The following is a 23134-nucleotide window of genomic DNA, read 5'->3' as shown; positions in this document are numbered from 1 at the left end:
ATTTTATAAAGGCTTCAAAAGAATTCAGTGAAAGTAACTGAAAACAGCAACAACATATGTGCTCATGTTTATTTAAATATGAATGGACGGGACAGGGAGAGGAGTGGGTTTACTTGTGTGTGCATGTTTTTTCTATGCATGCTCCAGGTTGTTGATAATTACTTCAGATTTAGAAAGTTCCATTTATACTCCAAGCTACTTATTCCAAGACTACTTTATTCATAATTTAACTGATAGGTATACTATCTTATATAACAGTTACCCGGCCCTATGATATTTTGAAATTTTCAAATATTCCCAAATTGTCACTAACACTATCCTACAGTATTCATAAAAGAGGTTTTAGCTTCACCATGCTCTGCTGGTATCGAGAAAAACAATGCATATTTCAAAAGTTAGTTCATCAGTCTCTCACCTACAGTGAGAAGAACACTGAATCCATGCTGTTATTGAGTTCGGTAAAAGTCATTTGTCACAGAACACAGCATCTACTCACGTTTGTCCTGCTCTGCTTCAATGCCTTCACTTTCTGTGTCGCTTGGCAGGAGCCATGGTTGATGAACAACCTGCAATTGCTTTAAAGACTCATCCTGTCAGAGAAAAGACGATTTTAGATTAAAGTCTAGACTGCTACCACAGACACCAATGCAGTTGAACACCTCAGCACAATCTGCATGTTCAAAAGCCCCAAGACTTACTTCCCAGCAGAAACATATTCTAAGCTTAAATTCTTTTCATGTCATATATATGAATTTCTTGACGCTAAAGTCATTTTACTTTAAATTCTTCTTTAGTAAGATTTAGGGAATAGGAATTACATAGGAGACCCTGACCCCACATCAATGACCCTTCTAAATTAATGTTTTATATAAATCTTGACCATCATCCTTAGAAATATCGTCACAAAATGCACAAGATAAAATTGGATAAGTAGAGCCTTTAATAGCATAAAGACTTTAATTTCTTTACCAAGAATGGCGATTAGGATGGTTGCTGCTTCTTTCCCTTGATTACATTCCCAGTATTTGCTCGGTACCTTCTCTCCCTTGCTACTGTCTTACCTGTTTGGTCTCAAACTCCTAATTGAAGGGATTCCACTACGTAAGTTTCCGGAGTAGCCAGGACTACAGATACATACAACCCCACTCAGCTTCAATTCTGTACTTCAGCTGAAATATCTCTCATACACTTCTTTACTCTGCTCTTTCCCTTCTGGCAGTGACTACACATAATCCATGATTCTCATTGTGATGCAGTAATTGGTATCTATGAAATTTCAAGCATCAACTTTCATAAGCTTTCTAGATAGCTTCATCAGTCTTTCCTGGGTGAAATTTCAAAGAAGTTGTATGATGTTACCATTTCCTTGCTTATAATTTTTTGTGGCTGTAGCATTACTTCATGGATAAACTCTAATTCAAGTTGGTTTCTGATCCCTACAGTCTCCTTCCCACCTCTATGTCTCCAGCTATCACTGTCTGGTAGTTCTTCAATGTTGTCATTCCTTTTAATCTAACAAGATATTTTATACTGAGCTTCCTTATCACTCTCTCCTAGATGAAACCCTCTCTCAGGGCTTTATCACTAACTAAACTGGGAGCTTTCCCTGGCCCTTCAAGACAAGTTACCCCTCAATTTTTTTATGGCTTTAATGGATCCATTAAAGTATCCATTCATATTTTCCTGCCCTAGTAATAATAACATGACTCCTTAAAGGCACAGATGCTTCTTGAACTGGACATTCCAAGAACCTATGATGAGTATCTGCCTCAAAATAGAGACTCATCAGGTAAGAAATTATGTAGGAGAATTAAGAAAAAGAGAGGAAGAACATTAGAAAGCAAGGAGTCAAGGAAGGTAAATTCATCCCTAAAACACAGGAATAAAATTTTAAATCCAAAAATTTTTTACATATTTTAGTAAATATAAAAGTTTTTTCTACTAAAATATAAAAATCAATAAAATCTGTCACAGTAGAGTAAACTGACAAAGACCACGACAAGGCAAGCAGTCAAGGTAGTCAACTGGTTATCTGGTCATATATACCTTCAGTAACAAGCAATACAAACGGGATTTTTATCTCTACATTTTCTTTTCATAAATTCACTTTGTTAGTGTATTTATGGTTCTTAACAATAAAGTGAAGACAGTGAGTCATGATATGAAATGTATAATCCTTCATGGGATCTTGGAACAAAGCAGATTTATTTTTGTGCTAAATTCTACTTCAAGCCCCATGTCTTAGAAATCTGAACAATGTGTAGATTCAGTAGTAATGTGCCAGCGATGGGTAACTGTGACAAATGTCCCATACTGTACCCCATAATAATATGAGGTGTTAATAGTAGCTGGACTCTGAGCAGGAGAAGCATAGATACTCTAACGTCTTTGTAATAATTCTGTGACTCTAAAACTACAATAAAATTAAAACATAATTGAAGCAAAAGAAGCGTAACTTTTGAAAATGATTTTCATTAAAAAATAATGGCCTGATTTGTGTGTGTGTGTGTGCCAGAAACACTTCAAAATAGTCTGTGAGTTGTACTGAAATGTAAATTCCTATCAAATGAGAGTGATTTCCACAGTAAAATGTGTTTGCTCAGGGCATGAGATTTTAGAACTTGTATCCTGGCTGGTTCGACGCCCTCGTCTTCCCTCCTGTGTTAGTCCTCTTCCTGTTGATGTGAAAACATACCTCACAGAGGAAACCTAAGGAGAAATCACGGTAGTAGAGAAGCGGCAGAGCTACTGGGTCTACAATAGTCGTAGCTACATCAATGGAGGTTCATGTGGAGGTAGACCAGGAAGCAAAGACAGCAAGCTGCAGCCACCAACGGGGCTCGCCTTCCAAGCCCCCTTCACTGTCCAGCTCCCACACAACAGCCCTATAGCCTAATGACCACAGCTTTGAAAAGGACAACCAGTTCCACACAAAGCGTTCCAAATATAAGTCTGTGGGCATTCCAGCCTCCAACTGTACCGTCCCTCTTCAGAGAGCATGGAGCGGATGAAGGTATTGGTTTAGATAATGTCTGGGGCTTCGCAAGTCGGCCACATCTAGGCCCCAACTCTTTCAGAAAGGTGAGCGGTAAAGACCATTGGACGGGTTATTGAAGGGGAATCTAGCACAAAAAAAGTTAAACGATCTTAGAATATGCAATTTACATGTAAACCAAAGTGTATTGCTAGGATTTAATTTAATTTTTAAATCCTTGTCAACCATGAGATTGGGTCTTGCAGAACTGCTCCAAGAAGCTGCAAAAATATGAAAATATTGGGTTTATTTGGTTTAAAATTCTGTGTATGTGTGTGTGTGTGTGCAGAAACAATTTCACTATGTCTTATGTAACAAAGAGGAAAAACCACATTCTAAAAATTCCAAAAACAGAGCATGCAATCTCCCATGTTTAAAGACAAAGCAAATGAAAGATGATTTTAGTTTACTAAGGCGAAATAAAAGACCAGAGCACCTCAATTAAAATAGAAAGTATAAATTAACCAAGGAAAACAATGTTTATCAATTTAAAAAAGTATTTTGTTGTTTATTTTCTTGTGCAAAATATTAAAATCCATTCTTGAAAGAAAGGATATGATTAATAAGTCAGTCTGGCTATTTTCTCCAATGGCGGTTCAAGATATGAAGCAATATCATCAATTGGCTTCCTATCCTAATGCCTTGAACATGTGATTGATCTTCAGTTGTTGCAAGTGGTATAAAATGGACATGGAACAAGGCTCAGCAGAGTTTGGGAAGAGCTTCACACTGTTGACATAGCATCATGAACGCAGGGCAAGTATTACTGCTAGATGCTCTTTAACTCTCCCTGTGCTGGAGCTAGAAATAGAAGGTCGCAGTGTTGGCAAGAGTACCACACGTCTGACGCTCACATAGCAGTCTGCCTATAATTCTTTGTGATGGGGTCAGGAAGTTAAAATCCTGAACATGTTTTTCAAAACCAAGAACTGATGTGTGTCTCCTTGCTAATGTTATTCAAAAATTTTCTGCAGGATATTAAGCTGCATCTCAGTGTAACACAACTGTTTTCAGATTCCCAAGAGCAAGATCTTGGAGCTGCATGTCAAAGGAACGCCATTCATCCTTTTCCTAAAGAATGTCATAAGTACAGCAAATACCCATGGACTAGGAGTGGTGAGAACAACGGGTGGGAATCTTATGGAGAACAGGTACTAGTCCTGAATCAGCAGATCCTTCGATCTGCTGGCAGAGCAAGAACTTTATATTCTCCAAATGCTGTTAATCTGACCACGGAACTGAAGTATATTCAGAGGGGGAAAAGTGTCTTTTGTTGACAGCAACACTTTAATTCTGAATTGACTATTTCTATTCCTTGAGTACAAATTTATAAACAATATACTGATAATGTTTCCCTTTTTTGTTATCAGACAAGCTTCTTTGGTTTCATTTGAATTCTCAAGTCATGGACTCCCTCTAAAACGATGGTCCATAAATCGTGGAGTACATAAGGCTAGTGAGTGAGTTAGCTCAGTGGATAAAGGCATTTGCCACCAAGCCTGACAATCTGTGTTTTATCCCTAGGATTTACATAATGGAAAGAAAGAAATGAAAGTTGTCATCTGACTTCTACACACATGCCAACACCCACACATGAAATAAATAAATGCAACAATTTTAAGGTATGATGTACATAAAATAAAATTAGTCTGACCCAGATATGTTTCATATGTGTTTCAAGTGACAAAGAATTAATTATCTACTTCTGCTAAAGTAAAACTTACTCTAAGTAATTTTTACAGGTAAATTAGCAAAGCTAATACTACCTTTTACCTTTTAGCACTTGTTAACAAAATATCTTATACAATTAGTCTGAAATCATTAATTTCTTTTTTTGTAAATAGTGCTTCTGTAACCCAATTATTTGGGAACTACAAGAAACAATGAAAAGAAGAAGCAATTAACTAAATCTGGGAGTTATAATTTTTAATGAATAGGTTCTGAGAAAAAAGAAAAATATCATAACAAAATTATAGAAAAATATGATAAATTGTTTAAAAAGAGAGAGAGAAAGAAAGAACAAACAAATTAAACTATTTCAGAATTTAATCTGTTCTGTGTGCGCTTCTGTGTTGAGCATCGCGAAAACATGCCACTGAACTGTGCAGTGTTTGCTGCTTGGTGACTTCTTCCTCAAAGAAAAGAATGAAAGATTATTGTAGTCCATGGAAAATTAGTCATTCCCCCAGGATTCCCTTCTAGTCTATTGATTCTGTGGATGTGTAAGTCCTTTGACATCAGCAATTTCACACGATACCCTCTATAGAAAATAGTAACACCACAAATAGTTCTTCTCTATGTAGATGCAAACTCCATCCTTTGCAAGTGTGATTGACTGTTCGCCTATGGAAATGGGTTTTATTTTACATTTATTTATAATGTTATTTTAACATTCCTTATTTTTCCTTTTATTGACCGGATTCTCCTTTGAGGGATCATAACAGCTAACCTGCTCCCTCATTAAATTACTGGTTTTATAAATTTCGCATGCATTCCTCTATGTGTGTGTGCATTCATGGGCACATGTCTGCGGAGAGTGCACCAGTGTGAGGAAGGAGTGGGAGGACAACCTCATGTGTCTCCCACTATCTTTCTGAGACAAGGTCTCTCTCTGGCCTTAACTTCACCAAGTGGGCTAGGCTGGCCCATGGGATCAAGCTTGTCACTGACTCCCCAGGTAGGCGGCTACAAACTTCCTCTACCACATTTAGCTGTTTTACTCTTTAACATGGATTCAGGGATAGAACTGTCCTTGTATTTACAAGGCAAACAGTTCACTGACTGAGATGTCATCCCAGCCCCGACTTCATCTTGTATTTCTATGAGAGCTGTGAATATAAGCTTTTAAGAACTCTCATTTAACAATGAACGTAAAAAAACATGTTCAAATATCAATGGCCAAATAGGATTTTGTTTGGCAAAGCATAAGGCAAATGGCTAGCTAGTTCCCTAAAGAGAATAAACAATGGTAGTCATAATAGTTAATTTGATTTTCCAAAGTCCGTACATCTGAAGAACACAATGTATATAACTCACTTTTCATAAGCAAATGTGCCTTTTCCATCAGAAATATAGCTGGAAGCTCATTTACACCGAAGGTCACAGAGTGCAACACGGAGGAAGCCAGGCAAGCCTGAGTGCGTGCAAGAAGGACTCAGAGTCGTGTTGCACGGAAATCAGTCCGTCTCCAGTTCAGGTGGTGCATTTGGCAAACCAAGCCCAAGAGCCAGGAAAGTCTCCATGTTTCCCGTGTTGTATTTCCTGCCTGGCACCCTTCGAGAGAGCAAAGCTGTCACTTGTCACCCTGAGTGAGTTCACGCTGCCTGTGCTGTTGCTATTCTGTCATCTGGCCGTCACCACCTTTGTGCAGTCGTGATTGCTTTCTAAAGTTTCAGACGCTGTATCTGGATTGACTTGAATCTGTAGTTCTCCGCAGCTTCTTAACTATGTAGGTTGCTCACTGTCTGTGTCCATCTCATGTCCTCCATCGGTAGCTAGGGCATTTCAAAGCATTGCATTGTGCTTATTCCACATTATTCCTTGAGGTAATGTGATATTTTAAGTATGTTAGTGTCTTTATAAAAGGTTTTAAAATATTTAAATTTGATAAATTGTTTTTTAATTCACTTTATTGGGTACGCATTAGTCTTATGATGGTAAATGATAAAGTGTTTGCATTTGAAATTATTCATATATTGTCAGGTGACTCGTGTGAAAATGTGCCATTTCTTCAATTTAAGTTTCAGAGCTCTTTTGGAGATTGGAAAAGCAAACTCATAAGGTATCCTATTTTTTTATTTGCTCAAATATCCAAATGCTAGCTGAATCTGATGGTGTATTCTTTTATTCCCGCACTTGGGACACAGAGCAAGGCTTATTTTTGTGAGTTCAAGGCCAACCTAGTCTACGTGCTGACTTACAGGACAGCCAGAGTTACGAAGAGACCCTATCTCAACTCTACCCCCAATCCAAAGAAAAATTCTGAATGCCCAAATAAAATAATATGTTAAAAATACCCTACATAGAATAAGATTAGGCTTATTTTTATATAGACTATTGTTATATTGGATAATTTTAGACTTAATTTTAAGGGTGATTATGTTGCCTCAGCTTTTCTATTTAGATCTCAACACAATTGCTTAATGCCATGTGGTTACAGTTCATGACTATATTTAAGTAAGTAAGCAAATAAATAAATAAATAAATAAGACAAAAAAACCCAACCCCGCCAAAAGGAAACAAAACAAAAGAACAGAGACTTTGGTCTGTTGAGTTGATCAAAGATTAAGAAGAAATGTTAAATATATTAAGACATCAACAGTGTGGTTTATTTATGCTTTAGTGTGTGCTAAATGAAAGCAAACATTGCAAGCTCGGTTTTTATTCCACTGCTTCTAATATTCACAAATTTCGTTGGGACTTTTGTTGTCATTGGTTTGTTTGTTTTGTTTTTGCTGATTCTATAACCCGAAGAGAAAAATGAAATAGAAGTCTAAGCAAGAGAAGAAAAAGAAAGTAACACCATTGATGTCCCACACCGTAAACAGGCTTCCAATGGAGAATGTACAGCTGAATGCATAGTTCTCAAAGACAAGAAGCACAAAAGTTTGAAAAAAAACCCTACTAAATCATTAGTCACTAATAAAAACTATACAATTTTACTGTTATCATAAATTATTCGTTTGTGAATATCTAACACCTAAACATCAACCTATATGAAATGAAAATCCCATGCAATAATGAACCATGGTGATAGACAGGTAACATTTACAATGAACAACTCACACAAACTTGAAAACACATTCGGACAGTCAGTAATGAATCCCATAAACTAAAGAGATTTATGTTCCCAATAAACAAACAAAGTATGAAGTGAGAACATATGAGTACATAAAACTCCAATGCATTAATAAATACTTTCTCTTTTTATAGAATACAGAATGGGGGAAGGGTCCCCACAAAGCATGATTTTAGTTTCTAGAACTCATGCTGGAAAGAACTGGAGAGAGACTGCTTTCCATAGCTTAGGGGATTTTAGAAACCCATGAAGACCTTAGTAAGCTTAGTGAGAAGACTAAGTCCTTGGTTCTGGGTGAATCTTGAGATTCCAGCTGGTGTTGATGTGATCGCGCTTGAACAGTAAGCCTTGCAAAGCGCTTCTAACGAGAAAGCACAGGTAACAAAACTCATCCTAACAAGCCTGTTCTTGGTATGTACCCACAGGCCACACAAGCCTCCATGATCTCCTTTCACAACCTTAGACTGAAGCAAGAGGCATCCCCAGCCTGTCTGTGGAATCCTGTCTTTCAGCCCTACCACAAATAGTGAGGCTCGGGTCAAGAACTTCATGACCACAAATTCCCAAATGGGTGGGCGTCCGGGAAATATATTTTCTTCCCTGTGTGTAACATCAGTTGTTCAAATATATTCTAGGTCTTTGTATCAAACTCAGTAAATTGAAAGACAGTGTTGCAATCCTACTGTGTTTTGTCCATTTATTTTGCTGCCTGTGATCCTTTACATCTTTCTAGCTATTTCTTTCCCATCAGTCATCACTCCTCCCCATGCTTTTTGAAAAGCTTCAATAATCTCTGGAAAGATAGGCAAACCTATAGAGAATGTGCATTCCACATTCCTCTCCTAGTGATATTCGGAAACAAGTAAAAATTTCAGTACCCATGCACCTTCCAGATAAGAATCACATCGCGTGCTCAGATCAGAGGTCTTTTGAATAGACTCTGGAATTAGGAAGATGTGCAGAACAGGGAGTTTCCTATTGAGAAGTAGCATTCTCAAAAAAAGTAGAATTCTCAATAGAAGGTCCAAGTGTTAGGTCCTATCACTGAACTGCCTTCACTCTCTGCAGAGCCACAGTGCTTTTTTAATGAGTGACATGGGTTTTCTTCAGGTATCAGGGGCTCTGCAAAAGTTTGGAGGGGTTCCAAATGCCTGTCAGTCAGTGCAAAGCTCTGTAACACAGACCACTCTTCAGTATCTTTACAAAGAAACGCAAGAATCTAAGGCATCTTCCAAGAATGTGCCTTACATTTTAATAGGTACAGTAAGAAGCACCGTGACAGGCATTTGTCACATGAATGAGTGCTGACCTATTATGAGATTGTGTCTTTCTTTTTTTTTTCTTCTGTTTTGTCCATTCCCAGTACAAAACATAAACTTCTCATTTACAAGTATATCAACAAATGTCTGTGAATGGAAACATACGGCAGTACTAGGTTCATGGACTTTCTCCTTCACTGTCGGAATAACTGGGTAGAAAGTATCTCTGTCAATGAGGAACAAAAGCAATTTTGGCAATGTTATTTATTGTACTTTTCTAAACATGGCCAGTGAACAAAAGATAGATGGGTAAAGCCCGGGTGAGTGTTTCATCTCACATGATAGACCGATGGCATGTTATATCTGTGAGGTCCTCTTAAAACTCACTTCTTCCATGTAGGATTTCAAAGAGTGTCCTCCACTGGAGTCTTCCCCCTAGAGGCAAACAGAGGTTAGAAGCATCAGAAAGGGACGGAAAGAACAATACACCATGGTAGAGGACAATGCGATCTGCCATGACTGTGCAATTGGTGTCTGTGAGGCTGTCACTTTGACCACTTCGGATTCTCTGGGGGAGATAGCATTCCTTTCCAAACAAAGATGCATCTTAGACGTACATTTCTGTTCAAGTAAACAAATAGTCAGTGATGCCTATTTAATATTAGAGGACAATACTAGGCAAGTTTATGAAGTTTTTCATTACTAACTTTCTATGTACTTAAAATTAGATGAAGCCACTAATTCCATGTGATAGAAATTTTCCTGAAGATGTAACATCTGGACCTAAGACCGTTCTATGGAAAGAGGAAAAAGGGCTGATTGGTTTATCTTTCCCTTTAGTCCTTACCGCTGGAGTGGTCTGGGCTTAGTGAAGTCTCTTCACTTGCGTCCTTTGCTAATTTATGATTAAACACTAGTAACCAGAGAGCCTGAGATCATTCAAATGTAAAGCATCAAACTAAATATATTCTAAACTATTGGTCAAGCTGTTGGTTTGGATAAATTATATTTCTAGACTGCAGAGCATGGGCACTCTAAAGATGTGGAAGTAAATTCTGTGATGAGTTGATAAAGTCTAGGACATCATATTTTAAAAGATAGCTAAGTAACTGCAAATGAGCCTTAAAATGGTTTTCATACTATTTATTTATTTTTAACTTTTCAAGGTCCCTCATATCTGTTATCTCATTGGACTGTTGTGGTTTGTATGTTTGTTTGCTTCTTTCTTCATACAATTTAAGGACAATATATCCTCAGGCCAATTTGGCATGTTGAGAAATCAAAGCTAGGAGGAGCGGAATGAAATGAATGAACCCTGGAGCTAAAAAAAAAAAAAAACCACTGGAGCTGCAGCTAGCCTGGTACTATACTACCTCACTATGATTAAAAATAATTTATCATTAAAAATTAAATTTATTCTAATTTTGACACTGGAGTTTTTCTTAGGTTGAATGCTGGTTTTCTTTGTTTTTGCATGTTCTGAACAATAGGATCTGGGGAATAAAGGCCGCACTCTAGTGTCAAAACAAAAATTAACTTGGGGTAATAGACTGATATTTTTGAAAATTGAAATAGTACAAATCAATGCGGTAATATTTCTTGCTGAAGCATGGTTTTCACTAGTATATCACCCAAAAATCAATATACTACAGTTTAAAAGTCTCTGAATACTTCTAAGCTTGCAGAATATTTCAAGACATAAAATAGTCGAAAAGACAGGATAGCGCCTTTAATCACAGCACTCGAGAGGCAGAGGCAGATGGCTCTTTGTGAGTTGGAGGCCATCCTGTTCTACAGAGGTAGTTCCAGAACAGTCAGAGTTACACAGAGACACCCTGTTTCAAACAACAAACGAATAAAAACAAAAGAAAATGACAGCAACAACAAAGATAGGATAATTCATAAAATAAAAGGCTCTAGTTGATAATACAGGAAAAGGAGCACTCAGAAGAGAGGATTACAAATGTGCCCATGGCCAAGCGAACAGAGGCAAAGACAAGAGGTAGGTCCTCTGAATTTTAGAGTCAGAAAAAAACCCAGTGAAGGACCAGGCTCCACATGTCTGTCACAACTTCTTCAGCAGTCTTCCAAACGATGCATCTTTCCCTGCTCCCGGGGATGCTAAGGAAAGAGAACTTTTTCATAGCACAAATCTATCCATTTCAGTCCACATTCTTCTATCCTTGAAGACTAGTATTTTTAAATATTAAGGCATCCAAATAGCATAGTATTTTGGTAATCACCTCTTAGAATGAAATCAAATATACCCAAGTGCAATTTCCCTTAAAAACAAAAAGAGGGTAAAAGGGATAGAAAAGAGGAAGAAAGGGGCATTGAAGGAGGGGAAGGGCAGGTATATGGAAACTGTGCCTTCAAAACAAAACAAGAGGAGATATTTTCTGAAACATGATTTCACTTATCTTGAATTTCTAATATAATCACAGTTCAGGCAAGAAATGTGTTAGATATGGATGAGAAAATGCATTGCAAACACAGAGAAAGTTGAAGAGAGAGAGAGGCTAGAGTCATGTGGCCCCTACCAGACCACGGGAGCTGTTAGGAAGGTTGGCCTTTGCCACCTTTTACAATGAAAGGTCTTGATCTTTTACAATAAAAACCATCCTCAGTAATAGGGAATACGCTAATTGCAGAACTGAATTTACCTTTTTATTCCATTTGCATTTTAACTCTCATATATATCTCTTTCTTCACTCAATAAATATCTTTTATTCATCTCTTACTAATTTTTAGACAAAACACAGATTGGCTCTCTCACCGGGACCATTTACATCAGTGCATGTTGAAGGTCTCTCTGGTACTAATTTCCTTCAAAGAAAGTTTCATGACCTACTTCACTGAGCTCTTGTTTCTCACCCTATTCAAATAAAATTAAATAAGAATGCTAGCACAGAACACCCTCTTAAGAATTTCCTGAGTTATTTGCCATTCACAGAAGATGAGTAAGTCAATGGGATTGACCAAGGTCTTCCTCAATCCAAGCAGAACATAAAATGTCATCATTGCTTATTCCAGCTAGGTACCAAGCACTGAATGGGAGTCACAGACAGCTGTAGGTGTCAAGCCAAATAGTTGAACAAAACTTACCTCTGTTATCAAAAGTTTACCATGGGAGAATAGACAGATGCGATTGGGATTAGGGTCAAGAACAGAAGTTCTTTGACGCATGTCATGTCAAGCTGCCACAGGAAGAAGCTAAGAAGAAAAACCATGGCGGCTTTCACTCCTTCACTAGGCAGCTACTGAGCAGCTGAAGCACTGGGAACTGCTGCAGTCACTGCCCTGTGCAATGAGGGCTCGGGGCAGAGTCACGCCTGAGATTGCTTTCCAACTTAGTCTTGAAGACTTAATTGATTACCTTATTAATGAAGCTGGATAAGGAGGCATTCTGAGAAATAAGGAAAATCTTGTTTAAAACACAACAGAACAAACCTAAGAAACCACGAGAATGACAAGAAGAAGCACCGAGGAAGGGTCCCAGGCTCTGTAATGTGTGTTGTGTGTGTGCTGTCAGACAGCTACCAGCAGTGTGTAGGCTACTAATTTCCTAGGACAAGTTTGCAGAGTAAAGATGGGACCATGGTTGATATTCTGCTTTCCAACTGCTTCATCAGACAGGATGAGTACACCATTTTCACAGGAGGTGGAGAGACTGAAATCTAGTTTTTTGAAATTAGCAAACCCTAGGGGCAGCAGCTACTATTGTTCAAGCAAACACCATGTTGTGTGTTCTGACTAGTGGAAATGTCTATACCTAGGGGGCATTGGCGAGCTCACGGGGTGTTGAAGTCCTGCTGGTACATTTACTAAGTTGAACTTGGTTGTTTTTATGCTTCCATATTTGAACAGATGCTGCTTCTGGTTAAGTTTCTCCCAGTGTTCTTTCATATCATGTGTGAAAATTATATCTGGAAAATGTGCTCATAATTCTAGATGTAATCTCATACCACCTTTTTCCATGGATGACACCTGTATCCCCTAGAGAATATACCTGAATAGACAAAAACAAGCAACGAAACAAACACACAAACTAAAAACAGTGGTGCTCTTAGGACACAGCAAGGGCGATTCATTCTCATTTTAAGTGTTTCTGGTGTAGCAAGATGTCTGTTCTGGGAAGGAATAACTTTAGGAATGATCAAATTGCCTTTAAGAAAGCACAAAACAGGGACTGGAGAGATAGATAACTCGCAGAGGCTAAGAGTACTTGTACTTTCACGGAGGACTTGGGACCAATCCCCAGCATGCACAAGTTACCACCTGAAACTCTAGCTGCAGGGCATCTGGTACCCTCTTCTCTTCTCTCCTATGGCATTGCATGCACATATCTACATGCAGGCAGAACCTTTGCATATGTATGTGATAAAAACAAATTGAAAGTTTTAAGGAGGGCAAAACATAGTCAACGTCTGTGCAAATGACCAATTTCTAAATTTAAATAAAAGTAATTTATATTTCACTTCCAAGATTTGAATGTCATGTTCAAGAGTTCATTTAGCAATAATGAAAAATAATTATGAGAATAATGGCTGTTATTAAGAATGTTCAATTTTGAGTGCTTTAAAATATTCCATTGTTCCTATTTTCTCAAAAGTGAATACTCAAGTAGGGGAAAGCACTTCAATGCTCTGATTTTTCTTCAATGCCATGGAATACGAAAGTGGATAGGCAAAGCGATAAATGAGAGGCTCCATATTTGGGGGCATGGTGACCTTGGTGACCTTCACGAATGAATGTCAGATCAGGGATTGGGCAGCATGGGGAGGTGTGATGCATTTTTACATCTATTTTCTTTGAACTGAAACATTTCCCCCAAGGGAGGAGGGAACCGCGTAAGTCTCAAGTTGAAACTAAAAAAACTAAAAAATTAAGAAGCCGGCCTTTTGAAACAGTCAGAATTTTAGGTAAAGTAGGAAACATTAAAAACAGGCAAAGAAGATCATCTATATGGAGAATGTAGAACGCGAATCAAGAAATTAAACAAGTAAAGCAAAGGGAAAGATAGAAAAAAAGCAGTCACGTCTCGGGCAAAGTGCCCTGTACATTTTAGCAGGCACGCTGGGCCAGAGACAGAGGAGGAGCTTACAGCGAAGGGTGGAAAGAAATACCTGACTCCCTAAGGGAGATAAAGTTTGGCTAAAGAGCCCACAGGTGTGTACATTGGAAAGTTATGTGCTAAAAGACTCGTACTTGTCCATGATGAGATTGGATGTGCAGGATGTTGCCTGCTGTGGCAGAGTTATCTGGTAAAAGTCAAGTTCTTGCCCTCTGTGTTTTTCTCTCAGTGTTGACTAATTAAGACAGCTATGTGATCCAAGTGACTTTTCTGTATATATACTTAATTTTACAACAAACAGAAATGGATTTCTGATAGCAAACTATATTTCTTAAATACACACAACTTTATTCCTGATGTCAAGCTTTATTTTGCAGGCAGAATTGAGAGACCCAAGTGCAACCCTTACAGCATTAGAATGACATATTGTGTTAAGCTCTGTTTATTAGTGGTATTGTTTCTGTGATCATGTCTCCAATTCTTCAGTCTATGGAAAGTGGTAAATGTCAGTCATATTTCCAGAAAGAACATTCCCAGAGTTCTAATTTAATCTTGTGGTAACCTAATTATAACACTGACCTCATAAAAACCAGTTGGCAATTTAAATTTTTACTGTTTGAAATCATTAAGCCTTTAAATTCTCTTTCATTAGGCTTTTAAAAAATCAATAGATGTCACTTTGAAATCTGTAAAGTACCTGGATAAACTTTCTGAGGTCAGTAAAATATGAACTTGAACCTCATCATTCAAACAAAACACACAATGTATTCTTTTCAAATTGCATTAATCTATGCCTTGCAAAACAATCAAACGGCAATGTGGCTAGTTTCCTCAACAGAGACTCAGATGTTGATGGGGAGGAAAACTGATACATGAGATACAAAATCTCTTAAAACACCAAGGGCTCCTGTCTCTAGTGTTCTCAATCCTGTTGTTCTCATTTACAATTGTGGCTGATATTTCAGGTACATAAAATCATCAGGCATTTCTCTGAACTTAAGGCATGTATTTCTATTAACATCTACATAGAAACCTAATTTTGTATTTGCTATTTTAATGTTTATTTCTGATTTCTCTTTGCATTTAATAGCGAACAGATCAAATTCATATTTTAGGTACACCTGCATTACTTAATATTTGTTGTCATCATTGTAGGAAGCATTTTGGCAGACAAACATGGTGCTGGAGAAGAAGCAGAAAGTTCTACATCAGGATTAGCAGGCAACAAGCTTAGCATGTGGAACCCCAAAGCCCACCCCCAGTGACACACTTCCTCCAATAAGGCCACATCTACTCCAACAAGGCCCCATCTTCTAATGTCATTCCCTAAACATTCAAATATATGAGTCTATGGGGGCCAGTTTCAGATTTTTTTAATAAAACTAAGTCTTAAAAGATTTAGTTCAAGGATAAATGGAAGGTTGGGGAATTTCAGAACTGGAAAGAAACAAATGATCAGAAGCAAGAAATAATAGTGCCTGAATCAGGATGTAGAAGCATCCTCAGCAATACTATCTCCGATCACAGAGACATTTTTGCTTAAAAATATCTCAGCTCTCTAGTGACAGCCAACACCCCACAGGCTCCGGTGGTCAGTCATATTTTGGCCTCTCCGTCTACTTCCCCGTATCTGTGACCTTTCTTCTTTCTGCAAGCTGCAATCAGATATTGCGTGCCTCTCACTCAGTATCACCCAGTAATATTTCATTCTCCTTAAGTCTTAGGTCCTTCATCGTTGGTTTTGAGAAGAGTCCACGAACTCCGTACATTTGTTACCATACCTTCACACTTGGCACGGCTACATGTTTCATGGCTCTCTTGCCCCTCTCGCCTTTATGACTTATTGTCAGAAACTTTTCCCATTTGCTGTATTGGAATTTTTTATGATGAAAATATAAATTGTTGATACACCTAATTTGTCATTTAGGGTCTGGGTTATCTCTGAGTATTCACTCAGAAAAACTATTTACAATATCATCACTTATTTATCTGTGAATTTTCTAATTTCATTTTGTTTTTATAGCTGAGTAGTATTCTTCTAAAGTAGACTCTACTACTCCTAGGATCAGACCTCAACAATTATGAGAAAATATTAAGCAAGAGCCACATTGCTAAGACTGGCTGTATGAAGTGTACCCTAACTGTCAGGCAAACTTAGACAGGCAGCTTCAGGTTTGGAATTACTGGAATATTTGAAATTGAAGTTCTGAGCCATTCTATAGAATAGATAGAGCAGCTAGAATTGCCTACTCTACTCCCCATCCCTGACCCTTTTCTCAACACTCTACACTGCATCCCAAAGCAGCAACTGTGCCTGCCTCAACCTGCCTGCCTGCCCCAAAGCTATTTCATAGACTCCAGCAGCTGCTTCTTCTCTTCATAAACCTAGAGTTTAGTTGTAGGCGTTATGAACTAAGGACAGTTCTCCAAAGCAGGCTTGGAGTCATTTGGGAAAGGACCCTAGGATCTTGGTACCTAGCACATACATGGTGAAAGTCAGAGTACATATGTCTGTTTGGCCATATGGCTTCCTCATGTCATATGGACAGAAATGGTCGTTGTCTCTAATAAGGATACCCATTGAATCTCATTACCATTGACAGCACAGAATACCAAACCAGGCACCTGATTCATCCCAAGGTTATTGTTGAATGAATGAGGACTATTACCAGAAACAGACATTTTTAAAGTGGCAGAGTGTGGCTCCAATATAGAAAGACAGAGATTTCAACTATTTTGAATAATGCAAAATGCCAGAATCAGGGAACTTCTGACGGCAAGAGATAGGGAGAGCATCCAGGTTTATGTCTAAGAGACAGCAAGAAAAAATTACATCTGAATACAACTCAGAGACAAACATCTAAAACTGACTACATTTATTTTATGGTCACCAAATCCTACATAAACAAAACTACACTAAAGGTAAGATATATGGATAAAACGAAGGGAAAAAACCAATCAAAAGTTTCTACCAAGAAGAAGCATTAGGTCCCTGGCCATTCTGAGAAGAACTTCAAATGAACAGTTTCATCCAGAACAGGCAGGGTGGCTTGTCATTATCAAGTCATTATCAAGGATAATGCGTAAAACTTAGAGATGAAATTCAGCAAGGAAGGATGTGGAGAAAGTGGCTTACTGAAGGCACCTTTGTCATTAGGTCCTCTAACTATGGCTACCACTACCTATCGGTTGGGTCTTGAACTTCCATTTACAAACTCATTTATTGTGAGTTTAGTTCAAAAAGAGTGTAGATTGTATTTAAGAAACAAACCTGGTACGGATTCGTTTCGGTAGTACAGAATTACAAAGTAATCAGGGGAGTAAACATGGTAAGGACCAAACCGCGAAATGATGCCAGATCTGACAACCTAAAGAAACATAATCCGAGACAGGGCCTCAACTGGGGGCCTAATGGTGATTCGCAGAGTCTCTTTGATGCAGCCCAGTTTTCCTTTCGTGGGCAAAAGCTCTCGCCTATTTATGAGACCCAGGACGTTCTGCAAGGAGAAATGCTTTTGTTAACTCTTAGCCTTGAAGTGAACTTAATGTGCTGTACAGAACAAAGCTTGCACTGGGACCCTGAAAAGGGCCAAACCACATCACAGGGAGTAAGGAGATATCTCCCGTTCTCTTTAAGGTATGCCTGTCTGGAGAACCCAGTTCAAAGCAAAATGCTTTTGAGGTCTTACCGAACATGACTGAGTATTGAGGTTCATTACAATGTTTTCTCATGTGTTTGCAGTTTGTGAAAACAGCTAGGAACATAAATAGAAGAGCCAAAAAATTTCCCCGCCAGCTTTGGAGACTAAAAGATATTTCCAGGGGAAAGAATAATGTTTATAGCATGTGCAATTTAATTTTATATTCTTCCAATATTAATTGAGATGAACACTTTGAATGTTGGACACTTTTTGATAATCAATTTCAGACAAAACTATTTAGCACAGTCTGAAACTCAAACCAGCATTACAAGGTTTCTCATCTTAAGGTCATTGCCAGTTAAGTCAAACAACCCAATAATGCCAAGTCACAAAAGGCCAATCTCAACATTTTTAAGGATCACTGATCATTCTTCATGATCCATCTGTCTTCTTCCCTGGCCTGAAAGAAGAGTTAATGGGAGATGTGGTGGGAACCATCAGCCCTGCATCTTTCAAGTCGATGATGGTGGCACTATGTTCTGCAATTCCTCCATAGATATGATACCATTTTTTTTTATTCCCAATTTTCCCTGGAAGAAGTAACTCTAAAGGCTTCCATTTATTTAGTCTTTCCAAACATACTACCCTCCACCCCATAGGTCAGGGAACCAAGGTGAGGATTCTGCCAACATCTAAGTATGTTTATCCCAATTATACATTCTGAGACTGGAAAAGTAACCAGAAGATGAGTTAAGGGGTACACTGGATCTGCTATAAGGCATACTTCAGCCAAAACTCCATTAGTCACCTGATCTCCGTAAGCCCTGCTTTAACTGGAGGGTCACAATGTTTCTTGGGATCTCCCAGAATCACTATCAGTTCAAAACTGGAATCAAATAGACCCTAGAAAATTTGATTGCTTTCTTTCCCTGAGTGTACAGTTACCCTGATAAAGGACTTTAAGTCCCTCTGGGGAAGGACTGGAGAAAGACACACAGGAAAACTTTCAGTTATTTTATCAGGGTCTTTCATTAGGAGAACCTTGTCATTCCTTCATTCAAGAGATTTTGGGTCTGCAAATGGGCTCAAGTACGAGAATTGGATTGTGGGCCAGGATTCCCTTTGGCACGATCCAACATAGCTTTTCTTTCTTTTGTTTGAGAATCTTTTCTGCTTACACAGATCAGACAAAAATTCAGTAAGCTTCTTATCTATTTCATTCCTAGAAATGCCATGATTGATTAGCTAGTATCAAAGCTCCTTATGAGTCATGCCACCATAAAAATCGCTTTGTGGTGTTAGACCATTGTGTCCATTGCTTTATCTGTGCAGCTTATTGTGATGACCACCATCACCTTGCCTTTGCTGATTCAGTGCTGTGATTTGGTCCCTGCTACTTCAGAGCCCAGTTAAACCCACTGCATTGAATTCATCCAACTAGCAGCAGCCTCCCAGCCCTAGTCTGGCACTGAAAAGAGTGACAACAGAGAACTTCAAATGTGCTGGGGCCTCTCTCGCTAGCTTGTGTCTTATAGGATTAGTGAGGGCCACGTCTTCTGGGCCTCCCCATTGTGTAGAATTAAACTTCACACAGCAAATACAGTCTAGCATTTCAAGTTCCCTAAGCCTTAAAATCCCATCATCAACACTAAGTCAAGGGGTATCAGGTATCTCCAACTCCTTTTCAGTAGACCATCTTTTGACAAATGCTTCGGCTGACTATTCAAACAAACTTATACCATTTTTTTTAATTGTGCGAGCTTCCATATTAAATCTATTGAATCTCCACTCAGTGGTCCCACAAATATAAACTTGGTCTGATGCAGTTTTTTGTTTCCTCTGTCATTATTCCATGCCCTTGAATCTACTCTCGCATATATTCTCCAGACGTCTGCTTGAATGATTTCACCAACTCATTGAACTCTTCAATAGCATAGTGCACTTCCTTATGGACTATACTTTCTCTCCCTTTCAGAGGCATGCTGTGCTTTAAGTGTTATAGGTCCAGAGATAACTCTTGGTAGGAACTGAGAGACATCAGTATTTTCTTGCCTGGCATCCACTTCAGCAAAAAGTCACTTCTTGCTTACCAGATAGTGAATGAATAATTTCCTCTGCCAAAGGTGGAAAAGGAAATATGTCAGGGGGTGATGGGAGTATATCTCCCGCTGAGGGTGGAGCGACCACTTCCTTGGGTGAGATAAACCCTTGAGCATCTGAAGGCTCAACATTCTCAGCTTCAGTAGGGTCATCCAACATAACCCCATCCCAAGTTATAGGATCCCATTCTTTACCAGTCAATGCCCCTACCTTAACTGCCAACACCACTAAGGCTGAGATTTTCACTGTAATTCAGACCCTTACACTGCAGCCTGACACTGTGGCTCCTGGAGAAGGGATTCTCTTCCAGAACGTACTCGAAAAACTTTAGACAAATTATGTGCATCTGGAGCCAGTCAACTTTATTATCCAGTTCATTGTTGCCCTTTGTCATATTCCGAGAAGCTAGAAGTTGGTTCATTCTTTTAATCACAAAACTCATTCTTTCTTATGTCAATTTATCCAGAGATGCTAGGATCAACCACCCAGCAGCATCATTTTCTTTATTTTTCCACAAATTGTCCAAAGTTTTATATACAGTCATCAAATCCTTTGCCTCTCATAAGTGATGAATCAGGATAAGCAAATGCACTTGTCTCCTGAAGTTTGAAAAATAGTCCACACCGTGGGCCCTCAGTATTCTCTAAGCTTCTAGGAGAGGTTTTAGTACTGTTGACGTCAGCATATTAGAATGTCTGTCCAGATGCTTTGAATCCCTTATATGAGCCAGCAGTCAAACTTCCTGCAAATAGGCTGCTCCAACACCCCAACCCCATTCACCAGACCCAGCAAGCTACAAGTCCCACTCTGCCCCGAAACCCTCCTATCTCCTCTTGTCCCCGCAACCTCTGAAACACAGGCTGCAAAATTCCCAGAGAGGACCAAGAGGTAAGTGACCACCCACTTGGTGGGACACTGTCGGGGCCTGGTGCTAGCCTGGACCATAGATTATTTCTCTCGACCAGACCCCAATATAAACTCTCTCTTTTGACCAGTGTAGAGGTGCAGGAATAAAGACACAGCTCACTTGGCTTTATCGGGAGGGAAATTCTCAGTGGTCCCTCATGAAGTCCTGAGTTCACACCCTGAAGAATTTCCCTCATTTATTCCCTACACAGCTTTTATACCAACACATAAACTGAGCAGGAAAATACACCAGACCTGTCTCCTAGGTAACCAGGTGAATGGAGTTTTGTCATGTCCGCATCTACCTGTCTGCTGTGTATGCTAGCTGTCAAGGTAGGCTTGAATCAGCATCTCTATAAGGCATCCTCCAAATTACAAAGAAAGGAGCAGCAACATCCTGACCTTTTGTTAGGTCAATGACAGCCTGTCTGCAGGGCTACCTGACCACCTCAGGTGGGGCCTATGGCTTCAGAGAGTGGCTGCCACACCATATAGAAATATGGGCCTATAGGACACCCCACTTTCTAGGCACTCTATACTGGAGCAAAACCGCAGGCCCCTCTCCCACTTGCTTAGCTTCTCTAGCCAGCCAGCAGGAGAAACTTTTATTGATGATGAGAGAGCAAGGCACTGATTCATGAGTATAGCAGAATGCTACTAGAAGTCATCCACATTTTTTTTATTTTCCTTTGTTTCTTTACAACTAGTGTTTGGATTCTCCCTAAGTTAGAGGCCTATATAGTCTCAGGTTCTTGGCTACCAGAGCAGAGCCAGACTCTATCCCATGAAATGTTTTTAAATCCAGTCGTACAATGGTTGGTTACTCCTCCAAGCTCTGGGCCACTGGTGCACCAGAGTATCATGCAGTCAGGTCACTGCTATAGATTGAAGGGTTTCTAACTGGGTTGGTATTTACCATTTTTCTTTGATAGCATGCAGAGTGCCCTCCAGTACCATGAAAAATCATTAGCAGAGGTGAAGGCACAAACTAGGCACCAACTCAAATTGTGTTCAGTGAGCTATGTAAATATTGTCTTCAGCAATAGAACCTTACTGTCAGTTTGCGGAGAATAACCAGTAGCCTGTCAATAGCCTGGATTGTTGGGGCTTTCCACGGGGCTCCTTTATTCAACAGCTCATTTAGATATAACCCATCAGTGGTACTGAAGGATTCCTTTGTGGCAAGAGATGTCTAATTGGGACTTTGTCTCTCTCATTGTTTGGTGTTCTTTGCAGAAGAGAGGCAGAAAGATTGTAAGAGCCAGTGATAATGGAAGTCATCAAAGAAACAAGGTTTTCTAGATACAACAGAGCTGGCACACATTTTTACTCATACAGACCACGGCAGCAAGCACAGAGCCTGCCCAGGTCTAATCCAGATGAAGTCATGGTGCTGAGTGGGAACATGAACACAAGCCCCACCCAACCCAGAGGAAATAAAAGGTTAGATTCCTCCAATGGAGTCTCACTGGTTGTGCAAACACATTTAAGGTCACCCCCGCCCCGATTCAGCAGTAGATGCTCAACATAAAATGAATGCATTGATATTTTTAGAGTGTTTTTGCTTCATAATGCTTTGTCTGGGCATTTATTTCCCTTAAAGATCTTTGGTTTACATATTATGGTTTTCAATTTTGTGGTTTTATAAAAATTTCCATGTGTGTGAATGTGTGAATCTCTGCATCTGAATTTGTATTTCTTGGGCTTTTTCTTTGGTCTCCCCCCTCCCCGCTCCGTTTGTCTGCTTTGTCACATTCTGGTTTATTTGTTTATTTTTAATTGCATCTTTGATTTCTAATGAGAAAGGGGAAGAAAGAATGTAGATTTGGAGGGGTAGAGAGGTGGGGAGGATCTGGGAGGAGCTGGTGGAGGGGAACCTTGATAAGAATATGTTAAATAAAAAGTCTATGTTTAAAAAAAATAAAAAGAAATCAACCATAGAAACAAATAGTATCACTTAAGAAAATCCAAGTAAGAATTTTTAATTAAATAAACATAATTCAATAGCATCATTTTTGGGGGAAAAATGATGCTTTGATAGCTTGAGCATCCTGTGTTAGAGCTAAAACAATCTTTTGTTTTTAGCATAATTGTCAAGAACATCAATGAGGTCACTATTGTAGTCATGTTCTTAAGAAAAATCAGGGAAAAGTTAGCTTAAGTTTGATTTATTTAGCACTATGTCTAGGATAACTTCCATCCACTGAATGAGAATCCTACCTATTAGGCACTATGCACAAGATAAATGACAAGCCTAGAAGAAATAGAGGGAATTAAAAGTATGCGAATAATTGGAATGTTCTACATTATCTCTGCTTGAAG

The 23134-nt window shown here is 38.9% G+C and overlaps 1 protein-coding gene across 3 annotated transcripts in view; it reads right to left on the bottom strand.

Moving 5' to 3' along the window:
* The window catches only part of C16H8orf34 (chromosome 16 C8orf34 homolog), a 384304-nt gene that overhangs the window by 20522 nt on the left and 340648 nt on the right, over window positions 1–23134 (bottom strand). For all 3 annotated transcript variants that reach the window (XM_087897228.1, XM_087897227.1, XM_048420471.3), the window contains 2 exons: window positions 9479–9526; window positions 497–590 (listed from right to left, as the gene is read on the bottom strand). In XM_087897228.1, the coding sequence (XP_087753354.1) occupies window positions 497–590; window positions 9479–9526 (142 nt within the window). The remainder of the gene's footprint in view (window positions 1–496; window positions 591–9478; window positions 9527–23134) is intronic.

Source organism: Myodes glareolus, chromosome 16 (assembly GCF_982192425.1).
Source record: "Myodes glareolus chromosome 16, mMyoGla1.1, whole genome shotgun sequence".
NCBI classification, from domain to species: domain Eukaryota; kingdom Metazoa; phylum Chordata; class Mammalia; order Rodentia; family Cricetidae; genus Myodes; species Myodes glareolus.
The sequence above is the reverse complement of the archived record's forward strand: the minus strand, read 5'-3'. Positions and strand labels throughout refer to the sequence as shown.